The following is a 13,935-nucleotide window of genomic DNA, read 5'->3' as shown; positions in this document are numbered from 1 at the left end:
GTCATACCTCTAATGAAGGGGGTAATGTGGTGGATGATGGTAGTCGGGAATGAGTAGTTACAGGGACCTGAGACTCACAGCCCTCCATTAGGTCTCATATAACAGAGGTCCCGAGTGACCGGCCATGTGCCATACCCGTGATATGAGAGTTGCACAGAGCTTACTATTACTATGGAAGAAGGTAATCTGGTGGATGATCGTAGTCATCATTCAGTAATCATGCAGAATGCTGAGAGCCACCGTCCTAGCATTACTCCTCCTGTAAAAGGATGGTTGTCACGACTGACTGTAATTACTTCTCCCCTGAAGCCCTGGAATAAATGACCGCTTGCCATAATTGCCAAGTTAACGGGGATCTGGAGTCTCGCCGTAATCCAGTTACTTCTCCTATGGAAGGGAGTACAGGGGCGGCTAGACGCTCGCCATAACAGTGCCTTCCGGGTAGGAGTATATGGGCTGTACAACTATTACTCCTACTAGTAATGAGGGTGAAGTGCATGTAAAGTTTTCATTAGCTGCATTTTGGGAAACGTACATTTTTTTATCACTTTTAAAAGGCCCATTTAGAGGCAACGATTATCGCTCAGGATTCGCTCAAAGCCGTCTTTTGAGAGACAATCGTTGTGTGTAAAAGCGCCCATAGTGCATTTTTCGTTACCTATTCGTTCATAGTTGTTTTTTTGTCCGCTTAACCCTTTCCAATCCAATTTGTATCCTGGTTTTCCTAGGGGACTTAAGTCTTTCTGCTGTTATAAAACAGCGCTATCTGCTGGCTAAAGCCAGTACTGCATGAGGTGACACGTTGGATAGGCTCTGACAGCAGAGAGGCTGGCAATATACAGTAAGAGAACCCCGACGGACGTCTCCCAACATCAGAGCTGTACAGCCTTAAATCATAATGTCTTCAGACGTCAGACAGTGGATTGGAAAGGGTTAAAATCCATCATTTGGCAGATTGCTTTGCGTTTGGTTTAAATGACCTTCGTTCAGCGATTTGAGGGGAGTGTTTAATCGTTTGGCGGGGCGTACATTCAGCCGGCTAAGCAGAGCGATTGGCTGTCGGGAGGACAAAGCTTCGATTTTAACCCGCCCACCTAGTGCTCCACCATTGGCTGCGCCGCTATGACGTACCCTGCAAGCAGCAACCAAGACCATTGAAGACGCATGTGCCACGGTCTCTGTTTCACGCATTATTTTCATTTAGGCTTTGCCAGATTTGGTTACTAGATTTTAGGTCACTAATGGATCAATACACAAAACTACAAGTATTTTTGACAGGGATGACAGAGATGATTTCCATACCAACGACTTGTTTGCCCCACCCAGTTTTTTCACACAACTCTTCCGCAGGTCCTTCCCATAGAGCCCAGAAGAGGCCCCTTCCTTTTACCTCTCGTTTCTTTCTGTCGCTGCTGGTCAGACCAGATAAGCGCGGCCACAATTATCACGAGCCGATACAAAGACGCTCTTGGTTTCCCTTCACTAAACGCACGCGCCATTCAGACAATCAATTATCGTTTATGGCGAACGCTCCACAACGATGATCTAACGCCTGAAGTGCCGGCCGCTGCCTCCATTCGCCAACGATTTTCTTCAGGTTAAAACGTCCGTCTTTAAAAGCAAAACCTTCGCTCACCTTCCATCATTACAACGAATTGTGAGCGATGATCGCTGTGTCTGAACGGCCCCCTATCCAAAATGCTTCGGGAGATGGGATTAGATACAGCCTCACGATTCTCACATTCTATCCCCCTTTTTGACGGCTTTCCTCATGCGGGACACAATGTAATATGTTAATAGTTTAGACGCAGCCATACCAAATATTGTGCGGTTTTTTATTTGCTCACGTTTTTGTTTTTATAGGGAAAATAGTAATATTTTTTTTACGTTTCAGTATAGTCCCCAGAAGGAACTTGAAATTCGGATCATTTGAGTGCTTGTACTATATAGTTATTTAGAATGTTGCCTATGAAGCCCTGCTACGGGCATGGCTTAATAGACATCTATTCATGGCAGACCTGAGAGCCTTCAGTAGGTTCCAGGAAACCATGCGGCTTAGCCCATTACCGCACTCTGACTGCATTGCAAGAATGGGGTGCCAATAGGCCTTGGGAAGGGACCCCCCATTCTCTTTGACTGTTTAAACATACGAACAGCTTCCATTATGGCATCTAAACAATTAGCTGCCACAATCAGCTCGCCCTGATGCAGCCAGCTGTCAGTATGGAGCGGACTCCGCTCGATGACACTTTATGACCACCCAACACATTAAGCGGTTGTGAAGTGGTTTATACTTTAGCAAACTCCTGGATGAGCTGGAATTTCTTCACTACAGCTACTATAGACGCCTGGTCAGACATGCCCGTGCTCGGTCTTAGCTTGGAGATGGTTGCTGAGCTGGAATTTTTTTTTTGTAAGACGTTGAACGTTGCCTGACCACTACAGAGAGAATGGAGCTGTGTGTCAAGGCTCCCACCAGCTCAGTGTACAAGTGCAGCGGCCCAGTGAACAGACACCCGCTGATCTACTACGGACGGCCTACCAATAGCTATAAACTAGACAATTCCTTTAAGACACTCAACATGACCCGGAGGTCCTTGTTACCTTCTTCATGGACAGCTGGCTGAATACTGTGTAGTATTTGTGCAGGCGTAGCTTTCTGAGCCACTCCAATATGTCCTGCTGCTCTTGAGTTTGTGGGCTTGGCACACTGGAAGGTATTCCGGTGGAGGAGGTCGGCTCCGCTGAAGGCCGATATGTTAGAGAGGTTGAGCTTGAACATGGGGACATGCTCATTGTGGCTCCACTGTGGTGCAAGGCAATACTGCTGTGGGAAGACTGGATACTGGCTACACCACATATCGGTCTGCAACACAAGAAACAGCCAGTCACACAAACCAGGAGAAGGGAGACGCAAGGCAAGAAACATCTGGCTGCTGGAACCTACTTACCGTATAGAAGGCCCCACAGGTGTGCTTACTTTCACATGGGATGGATTGCTGGGACCTGAGGGAAAGGTAAACCAAAGATCATCAGGCTTTCTACAAGTAGCAAACTAAACATCGGAAAAGAGGCGGCGGCACTCACTTAAGTTCTGGTGTTGTTGGTGGTTGGCTGAAGTACTGAAGAATTTCTTAATCAGGTCACTCTTTAATACCTGGGGGGGCAGCGACGCCAAACACCTGCAGCACAAGACACAAGCATCAGCAGAGAGCGGCATCAGAGAAAAGGAGAAGAAGAAAATAAGAAACCAAAGTCACACCGGTGATCAACATCAAGATCCACATTGTTCCTGTCCACGGAATAAGAGTCCAGTCCCCCACGGTAAGGAATGCATTTCTCCAAATCTTCTGAGAACACATGAGAGACCTGCCAGGACACAACCAAGAGGCTTATCAGAGGATGATGAGAAAGACACAACTCACCTACAGTGTGAATACAGACACTTGAAGCTTATGTACATCCTGTATTATACTCCAGAGCTGCACTCACTATTCTGCTGGTGGAGTCACTGTGTACATACATTACTTATCCTGTACTGACCCGGAGTTACATCCTGTATTATACCCCAGAGCTGCACTCACTATTCTGCTGGTGGAGTCACTGTGTACATACATTACTTATCCTGTACTGATCCTGAGTTACATCCTGTATTATACTCCAGAGCTGCACTCACTATTCTGCTGCTGGTGGAGTCACTGTATACATACATTACTTATCCTGTACTGCTCCTGAGTTACATCCTGTATTATACTGCAGAGCTGCACTCACTATTCTGCTGGTGGAGTCATTGTGTACATACATTACTTATCCTGTACTGCTCCTGAGTTACATGCTGTATTATACCCCAGAGCTGCACTCACTATTCTGCTGGTGGAGTCACTGTGTACATACATTACTTATCCTGTACTGATCCTGAGTTACATCCTGTATTATACTCCAGAGCTGCACTCACTATTCTGCTGGTGGAGTCACTGTGTACATACATTACTTATCCTGTACTGCTCCTGAGTTACATCCTGTATTATACTGCAGAGCTGCACTCACTATTCTGTAAGCTTTCAAAGTGAAATTCAAAGAAATAGGCAATGTCTTCACAAAGTGACTGAACTTTTTGGGTGCAGTCTTTTCCTCTGTGAGCTGACCGTGGTGGAGGGGTCTCCGGTAGCCCGAGGTGGTGCCTGTGAGCCCTCTATGTAGCTGGCGGGGTAGAGGTGGATTTTGCACAGTAATTTGATTACCTTAGAAATGAACTCTGTAACTTCGGCTGAAGATTTGGTAACCAGAGACACCGAGGAATCAGACCAAAACACCTGAGGAAAGAGAGACAATGACTGGGAGCACTCAGACAGGAGCTCTACGGAGGGAAGCCAAAGCCCCGTCACCAGGGGGCTCCTGGGAGATCGTGGGCTACAATAATGTATTGGGGTCACGGGCGCAGCAGGGGAGCCCCACCAAGATCGACACTCAGGAACACCTTTCCTTTTATTACTCCACTTCACAAACGCTTCGGCTTTATTTGATCTCACAAAGAACTGAACTATCGAACTGCAGGACGACATCCCTTACATGGCGTGAAGAGGCATCGCATGCAACAGCCAATGGGGGGCGCACTGCAACCTGTGACCTGAAGGGAATTTTTTAGTCTTAAAGGGACGGTATCATCCATATTTTCTTTTTCACTAACTAAAACCAGACGGTGAAATATTTTCCATTTTTCTGATTTGTTTTTATTTTCTGATCATAGATTTTTTATCCTCTAGTCTAGGGTGGTCGGCCATCTTGCCTGAGCTGCAGTTAACAGCACTTAGATAAATGCTTTACAGCAGTCTCATAGGCCTTAGACACTATGAGCCCCGCACAGAAATCTTGCTCCCTGGCAGCCGGCACATCAAACAGCCGGGGCCGCGGCAGCAGGTGAGCACGCGCTGCTCTCTGCAGGGGCTCGAGTCGGGACCCGCTGCGAGAATTCTCGCAGCCGGATCCGACCCGGCCGTCTGCAGGCGGCCTATAGGTGTCTCCTCTCAGTGTAATCCTGTCTGTACAGGGAGAGGAGGAGGTGAGCTGTGACTATTGTGAATGGTGGGTCCTGTGTTATCTATATATAGGTGTCACCTCTCAGTGTAATCCTGTCTGTACAGGGAGGGGAGGAGGTGAGCTGTGACTATTGTGAATGGTGGGTCCTGTGTTATCTATATATAGGTGTCACCTCTCAGTGTAATCCTGTCTGTACAGGGAGGGGAGGAGGTGAGCTGTGACATCACCTACTGCCAATGGTGGCCCCTATGCTATCTATATATAGGTGTCTCCTCTCAGTGTAATCCTGTCTGTGCAGGTAGGGGAGGAGGTGAGCTGTGACTATTGTGAATGGTGGACCCTGTGTTATCTATATACAGATGTCACCTCTCAGTGTAATCCTGCCTGTACAGCGAGGGGAGGAGGTGAGCTGTGACTATTGTGAATGGTGGTCCTGTGTTATCTATATACAGGTGTCTCCTCTCAATGTAATCCTGTCTGTACAGGGAGGGGAGGAGGTGAGCTGTGACTATTGTGAATGGTGGCTCTTGTGTTATCTATATATAGGTGTCACCTCTCAGTGTAATCCTGTCTGTACAGGGAGGGGAGGAGGTGAGCTGTGACTATTGTGAATGATGGGTCCTATGTTATCTATATATAGGTGTCACCTCTCAGTGTAATCCTGTCTGTACAGGCAGGGGAGGAGGTGAGCTGTGACTATTGTGAATGATGGGTCCTATGTTATCTATATATAGGTGTCACCTCTCAGTGTAATCCTGTCTGTGATGATGAAGAGATGACGGCCTAGAGGTTTTTCCTACAGAACAGGAAGTGTCAGACTATCAGTCATAGTGGTCAGTGTGAGAACTGCAGGAGTTCAGATTTTGGTTTTAAATATGGATTGTGACATCTAAAACTAAAGAATCACCACAAAAATCTTTACAAATGTTTAACATAAACGTGATTTCTACATTCGCACACTTTCTGAGGAGTCTTTTCCTTTAAGGAGAACATTTTTTTCTCCTATTTTCTCATCCAAAAACTTGTAAAATTTGACTCAATTGGCGAATTCAACAATTACCTCAAAACAGCAGTCTGCATTCTTGTCTTTCTTCTTGTGCGGCAAAATCTTAAGTTCAATTTTTTCAACATTCACTAAAAATGGGGGGAAAAAAAGACAATCTTACTGCGACGGAAGAGGATTTATATAATAGTCATTCATAATGGATCTGGTGAGAATTAGACCCTGTGAGGTCAATGTAAAGGGAGAGGAATGGTTGGACCAATGGCGGCACGGGCTCACGCTCACCACCTCCTCTCTGCCCCCACCTGCACCGATACATTGTATCAAAACAGAAGAAAGAGGTTATGCAGCTGCTGCACTGAGCTCAGAGGGCGGGCTACACTGGATGCAACTGTTACAATCCATCCACTGTATCAAGTACTAGGTCAGAACCAGGTTAGACCTCTGTATGAAAAGCAAGCAGAGATCCTGAAAGTGGTGAGAAATGAAGCAGCAGAGCTAGTAATTATAAAATATGTCCTAATCTTTTCAATGGGATGAAATCTGATTGTTCATTGTGGATCTCAGGACTTTATTAGAGACTTCCATCTAATAGAATCACCCAACTGGTATTAGTGTATCTTGACGCCACCAGGTAGTCCTGGTGGATTCAAGATTGACAGGGGGTGACGCCCCCTGTACGTGATTGGCTGCAGAGCTCGTTAGCTGGTAGGTCCTGGAAGGGCTCAACGCAGTAACAGCAGCAGTAAACGTTTTTGGCGCCGGCTGTGGCACACAAGTACGCTCCTTGCCGTAACCTCCCTCCATGGCCGGAGTAGCAGACAGTGGCAGCATTAGCATTGGGACCTCTCAACGTGTGCACGGGCTTCAGGGAGGACAGAGGCGGTGGTGCCGGTTGCTGGGACGGAGGCATGAGCTTCTAACCTTTACAGATGGAAGTGGGGGGCGGCCGCTGTGCGGACACTGCTGGCTGCAGCATGTGGATAGATTTGTGCCAGCGCGGCAGCCTTAGGCTGAACGTTACTTGTCTGGTTAGCCTTACATTAATGCTACCATGTTACAGCGGAAAAATGGCAGCATTAACTGATAATAATGTAAACCCAAGAAGAAAAGTAAACTTCAGCGTAAGGCTGCATCGCTGGCACTAATCAATCTGCTAGGACCTTGCTGCCTTGACCCAATCGGGAGCTGGGGGTGTGAGAGGGGCATTCCTCCTGTCAAACCCCTAGCTTCTGGTGGCGTCAAGGTACACTAATACCCACCCAACTTTCCCAAACTTCTGCCAGCAAATCTGTTTAGACTTGTGATACGTTCACTCACAGATTCACCAATGTGTCTGACAATACAAAACAATCATGCACTTAACAGCCCCTTTATTAGGCCGGGCTCACATGGGCGGATTCGGATTCTGTGATCGCAGTCCATGCAGGAGATCTGCAGTAAAATGTGGGCATTGAAAGGCATGCATTTTCATTTTTTCATTCACACTTGCAGATACAAATTGCATATTCCGTCAGTGTAAGAAAAACAGCAGCATGCTCTATTTTGCCACGGAATCCGCGCGGATGGCCTCCTTTGATGTTAATGCAGGCCGTCCGAGCCACAGCCCACATGCAATTAATACTGTGTATGGGCTGCGGGTACCCGCATCATTGCCAAGCGATGGTGGGGGAATACAAATAAACTAAGAAAAAAGCTCTACTGCGCATGGCCGCCAGTGAGCCGCCGCGGTCATTAACATTACAGTAATAGCAGGTATGCAGAGTCGCCGCCGGGACTCGGCACCGGAATCCGCTGTGGACCTCCTGCATGCAGAATCCAGTCCGCCTGGCCTTACAGTCCCCAAACTAGTAGCATTGGCTGGTAAATATTCTATTTTGTCACCACCAGGAAACTAGGATGGAGGAACGCCCCTGGCACACCCCTAGCTCCCGATTGGGTGAATGCAGTAAGGTCCTAGCTGCAGCCTCTCTACTGCTTTTTGCCTGGCCAGGAGGGTTAGGGATTAGTTTTCCAGTTAGGCTTACATTATTAGCTGTAAACGCAGAAGCCTTTACAGCTAAACTGTAAGCCTAATAGGAAAACTAACCTCTAACCCTTAAGGGCATCCAAAAATCACTACAAACGCTGCAGCTGCCCCTGCGCTCTCTAAGTGGTCCATCCGGCCACTTTTTTGCAGCCGCTATGGGGGCTGTGAGCGCCATCCCGGCCGTCTATTGCCTCACTAACTGCCTGTTGCTCTCTGCTGTGCCTCAGCCCTCCCACGCAGTCTTAGTGCGGTCCACCTCCGGTGTCAGGACGGCACTTGGAGGATTCAACAGGCCGCCGCTAGTATACTAACTGGTGTCCTCCAGCACCTCTCCCAGCCTCAATATTCTTTTGCTGCTGTCGCAGAACGGCAGTGGCCGGTGTTCTCTAGCTGCGCTGCCGCTCCCTGCCTCGCCGCTGTCCTCTTGCCCTGTATGAATTTGTTAACGCCCCCCAACCAATCAGAGGCTGGGGGCGTTACTAAATTGTTTGACAGCTGGTACCTTGTCACCTCCCATAACTTCCGGTGGTGACAAGATACAATAATACTGCGTTGCCATTTGGAACTGCAGCAATTAGTCATGGCGTCAATTCCATTCGGTGATGAAATCCTCCTGCAGGAATATCGGCCCATGTGGACAGGAAGCTTCTTGTAGTCCCTGCAGATTAGATGGCGCTGCTGACATGTTTTGACCGACGGACAGGAAGGGGTCAGCGATTCATGCTGCTTGCGCCAAATTCTGCCCTCCCATCAGCACATAAATCTGGCCCCATCTGACCAGGAGATGTTTTTCCGCTGCTCAGTGATACAAGTTTTGCGCTTTTTTGCCCGCTGGAGTCTCACCTTTCGGTTTCTCCTAGACACAATGGCGCTGGAACTGGTCGTCTCCCGTTATAGCCATCCCATCAAAGACCGCTGGCACTCGCTGTCTATGAGGTGGGATTGGCTCCCGATCCTGCTCCATGTAAACACCGCATACCTAGGATGTAAATGTACATCCTGTGGCATGAATGGGTTAAGGTACCTTTACAAGAAGCAACTATGGAGTCAATCATTCAAATTCAAACAACTGCAACTTTACACTGGACAACTTTTGATCAACAGCGACTCTTTTTTTTGGCAAGCTAAGATGACATGGGCTAACGAGTTATGTTGATGCCCGCGTCTACACTCATCGATTATGACAAATCGCGCAAAAGTGCAGAGCATACAATGAGGATATGATTCAGCTCCATCAGCCAGCAATTAATTACTGTTAGAAAGTCCAAGAAATTTATTTTAGGCAACATTTGGCATTCAGGAATCTGGAGAAGCTGAGTGACTGTCCTGTGGAAGCCATCATGGCCGGCCTGCGCTCCTGCTTATAGAAGCATGCTGTACACCAAGTATTTGCTACGTCTGCACTTCTCATTGTTTGGACGGAGGAGTGGATTCTGCTCAGCCCTTTTTTTTTTCTGTATGGAAAGAACGAGTGATTCCGACACAACCTCATCAGAGCTCCGGAAGAGGAGCACGGGGTCAAGGGCAGAAATCGTGCAGCGAGATGCCCCCCCCCCCCCCCCGCCACCATGGAGCGCAGCAGCGCCAGAAAATATTCTACGTCAGCAAATGCTGATGAAAGCCAATCTTCTTTGTGGCTGCACATATTTTCCGTACAGTACGCTGGGAGTAAAACACTTCCATCTGTGGCAGCGCCAGTGATGAGTCATCCGCGGGACAGAGGCCACGCTGCCAGATGCCATTATTCACAGAAATTCCACTCCGCTATTGTCTAGATCTTGGGCTCTAAGACTGAAAGGAGAACGTGCGCCCGTGCCATCAATGCTGCCAATACCTAGAGGTCAGGCGCAGATTGGTAGTCTCCTGGCGTATGCTGCTACCATTCTATCGAAAAAAAATAGGAGGCCACCAATTATACAAATATGGCGCATCTGCTTGAACCCTTTAGGCCTTATCCAGCTGGGTGACACCCACCACCAGCAGCAGCGCAGGCGCCACACAGCTTTCTACAGATCCTGAAATGGCATTAACTGGTCTCATTACAGTGGCATCCATGCAGGTCTGAGGTTTAATCCCGTGGGGACATCTACAGTCGTGTAGGTCGGAGGCGTGCTTGACAGCCAAACCATTCCATAAAAGGCAATCCTGGCTGTTAACCCTTTAGATGCTGCTGTCAGTATTGACAGCAGCATTTCAAAGGCCTGACAGAGGGAAGGGGCTTCCTCTGTTTCCCAGACAGACCCCCACGATGAGATTGAAGGGTGCCGTTAATTTGTCATGGCAGCCTGGGGTCTGGTGAAGGCCCCCCCAGACGGCGATTGATTTTTCCTCTTAAGCCATGCCTGTGACCTTTGCCCAGGCTAATAGAATATACTGCATTAGGCTAATAGAATATACTGCATTAGGCTAATAGAATATACTGCATTTGGCTAATAGAATATACTGCATTCCACTATTGGGGCAAAGAAAAAATAAGATGGTAACTTATTACAAAAAAAAAAAAAGATAGAAAAAAAAAGTGAAAAAACAAAAAAACAATCAACACACGACCCCCTCCCCATTTATAACACACATAACAAGCCATATTTGGTATCACCCCATCTGTAAGAGCCTGACTTGCTAATGTTTTACTTATCCTACACGGTGGACAGTCAGCAGGCCATCAAGACAACCCCCCCCCCCCCCCAAAAAAAAAAATAATTTTTGCACAATTGCCCCCCCCCCACCTCTCATTTACCCTATTTATGTAAAATGTAAGTGTTTTTAGGTACATTAAGTGGGACCATCTAAAAATCCAACCTATCCTGTGAAGAACAAGCCCTCGGATGGCTGTGGACGCACAAAGAAAAAAAAGTGGGTTTTTAAGTGAGGAAGAGGGGGAAAAAAAAAAAAAAAGTCTGCGTCCTCAAGGGGTTAAAAACGCTGATATTTTAAATTTCCACTTATTTCATAGTGAAATCTGCAGCCATTGCTGTGCGACAACCACAAGATAGCGACCGCTGTTCAGATCTCGCCGCCGCACTTCCTGTTTACACGGTAGAGCGGGCAGGAATACCCAGATCCCAGACGTGGCGAGAGGACGCCGCAGGAACGCACCCAGTAGGCCCTTCCAGGAGGAGTTGGACATTTGGCTGTCGGCTTTGGGGGTGGGGTGTCCAGGGATCTGCTTCACTCCATAAGGGGCACAAAGTGGGGGATGGTGCGCCCCCATAAGCCAGAGCAGCTGCAGAGACGGGTTGTCCCCACATTACTTACAAAGCTTACTGACGTCCCGAAGGGCCGACAGCTGCTCCTCCCCCCACAATGGGGAGATCAGGGGTGCCTGGACCAGACCCAATGAGGGGGAGCCGCAGCAAGTCGTACTGTAACCTGTGACCACCCAACCAGGCTGGGCTGTAATATTAGGGCGCCCGACTCCGTGAACACAGTGGGGCGAGATCAATCACACCGGGTACACGCAACTACTTCACCCGTCTTCAGCTCACTGACGAGCGGAAATCAGGGCCACTCGCTCCTCCCAGCAGAGAGGGAGTTAATATATCCACACAGCAGATTAAGGGTATACGGCAGCAGCTGTCGGCCGCATGCCTTGGCTTGGATATGCAATCTACAATAACTGAGGAGATCAGATAACAGGCGGTAATGGAGCGCAGAGAGGGGGGAAGGCCGTGCTCAGAGAGGTGCCCCCCGCCCGCTGCAGCCCATGTTGGGGGGTCGCAGTGATTAATCCCTTCCCTCGTTATACATACAGACACATAATAATTCTACTACATTAAAACATTAAATGGGTTCACCAAGAATGGAGTGCAGTTCTGCTCCAGTCCCTGGTTGGACACCCGTCACGTCTCCACCTGGTCCCATCATTACTGCGGGTAAACACCCTATTGCCCTACATCGGCCCCGCGGGAGCAGAGGGGCGGGTTACAAAATGCTGATCAGAAGCTCGGATTCTTAATTTCTCATGGGGGTCCAAAGAGACATGTCGCCCGCTCCCCCCAAAGTTACCAGAAGTCCATGGGTGTCTCAGAAACAGCAGAACAAAAGGTGGATAGACAGTGGTCCCCGCCATCTTCTGCTACCCACCCCAGACATCCTGTGGGTAGGCCATGCGTGTGGCTGCTGGGAGGTCCCTTTAATACAAGTCTGTCACCATATTTTTGGCCTAGTGACACAATATACTTTTAAGCCAGCGGTACCTTTTGTTTCAGTCCGGCTTTCATCTCGAGTTACGGCCCCTGATGATCATAAGCTCATTAGCCGTGGACCCTCCGATGGGTCGTCCTCTGCCAGCGGACCAGGCTCTCTCCCTGCCCATTGTACTAAAAAACACCCTCTTTGCTCAGTAACATCTCCAGCTTCGCCCACTGAAAACATTCCACCTTTATGCGCTTGTGCCACGCTGACGACGGTGCGGCCCGAGGAGTCACAGCACATGTGGCCGCTCCCCCATCGAAGGTGCAATGCATCCCGTCTCCAGCGGGCTGAGCTGAGGAGTCACTGAGCACGAATGGGGGCGCTCATTAGTACAATAGACAGGCGGAGCGCTCGGACCGGACCCTCCAGCGCTAATTAGCTTATGGTGCACGGTGTGTCAAGAGGGGGTCCAGACTGATGAAAGGTACCGCTCGACGCCTCGTGACGTCACACATGGAAACGTAGATGGTGTTCAAGGGCCAGCAACATGGTGACAAGCTTCTATTAACCCCTTAGGGACACGGCCTCTTTTGGGCTTAAGGACGCAATGATTTTTGGCGGATTTTCATAACCTTTTCACTTTTCCGTCGTCACTTGTTTTTTGCGAGGCGCGCTGTAGTTTTTATCGGTGCCGTTTTTGGGTCCGCTGACCGTATTGTAAAACTTTTATTAATCTTTTTTATGATCGCAGCGAGAGAAGTGCATCAATTCTGCCGTAGTTTGTGGAGTTTTTTCACAGCGTTAATCATGCAGCACACACGACACGATACATTTTTCTGCGGGTCGGCACGGTTACGATACCATAATCCTTATATTTTTTTTTCCACTTTTCTGCAATAAAAACCCTTTTATGGAAATCTTTTCTTCTTTCTAAATCGCTGCATTGAAAGTAACTTTTTTATTTCCCCATGGACGGAGCTCTGTGAGGGGCTCATTTCTTGCGAGGCGAGCTGTAGTTTTTATTGGTACCATTTTGGGGTACAGATGGCTTTTTTGATCACCTTTATTGTGTTTTTAGGGAGGCAAAACGTTAAAAATTAGCATTTTGCCTGAGTTTTTTTTTGGTGTACAGTCAAAAGCATGTGCAACTTCTTGTACGCGTCGTTACAAACGTGACAATACCAAATATATGGGGTTTTAATTTTTTTTACGCTAATATGACAAAAAGCACAAAAAAGGGGTTTTTTTTTTACATTTTTCTTTTTTGTACATTTTTTTTTACACCATCTGTGTCCCTCTGAGGGACTTGCAGCACAGCACTGATGATCGCTGTGATAAGGCATGGCAGGACTTCTCTCCTGCCATGCCTTATCGCTTATACAGCGATCACAGGCTATGGCAATACAGGACGCCAGTACCTGGCAACAAGCCGGGCGCTCTGCGATTATATTGCGAGAGCCCGGCAACTTCATAGAGGGAGCGCGCTCTGTCTGTGAACCCTTCCCATGCCGCAATCTACATAGATTGCGGCAGGGAAGGGGTTAACAGCGGGGGCACATCTCCGATGCTCCCCCGTTGTTGCAGCAGGAGGCTATGACTGACCGCCGCCTCCCACTGTGGGATAGCGCGAGATCACTTATGATCTCGCGTTTTCCCCAGGCCGTAAGTTTACGCCCTGGAGCGCGAAGGGGTTAAAAGGAGGTTTCCGAGGACCTTTACTCTTAAATCACTT

General features: G+C 48.3%; 1 protein-coding gene across 1 annotated transcript in view; it reads right to left on the bottom strand.

Moving 5' to 3' along the window:
* The window catches only part of ZCCHC14 (zinc finger CCHC-type containing 14), a 49,706-nt gene that overhangs the window by 17,011 nt on the left and 18,760 nt on the right, over positions 1–13,935 (bottom strand). The window contains exons 4-9 of the mRNA XM_066583464.1: positions 6,098–6,171; positions 4,242–4,313; positions 3,263–3,369; positions 3,088–3,182; positions 2,952–3,006; positions 2,605–2,866 (exon numbers count right to left, since the gene is read on the bottom strand). Of these exons, the coding sequence (XP_066439561.1) occupies positions 2,605–2,866; positions 2,952–3,006; positions 3,088–3,182; positions 3,263–3,369; positions 4,242–4,313; positions 6,098–6,171 (665 nt within the window). The remainder of the gene's footprint in view (positions 1–2,604; positions 2,867–2,951; positions 3,007–3,087; positions 3,183–3,262; positions 3,370–4,241; positions 4,314–6,097; positions 6,172–13,935) is intronic.

This window comes from Eleutherodactylus coqui, chromosome 11 (genome assembly GCF_035609145.1).
Source record: "Eleutherodactylus coqui strain aEleCoq1 chromosome 11, aEleCoq1.hap1, whole genome shotgun sequence".
Taxonomy (NCBI): Eukaryota; Metazoa; Chordata; class Amphibia; order Anura; family Eleutherodactylidae; genus Eleutherodactylus; species Eleutherodactylus coqui.
The sequence above is the reverse complement of the archived record's forward strand: the minus strand, read 5'-3'. Positions and strand labels throughout refer to the sequence as shown.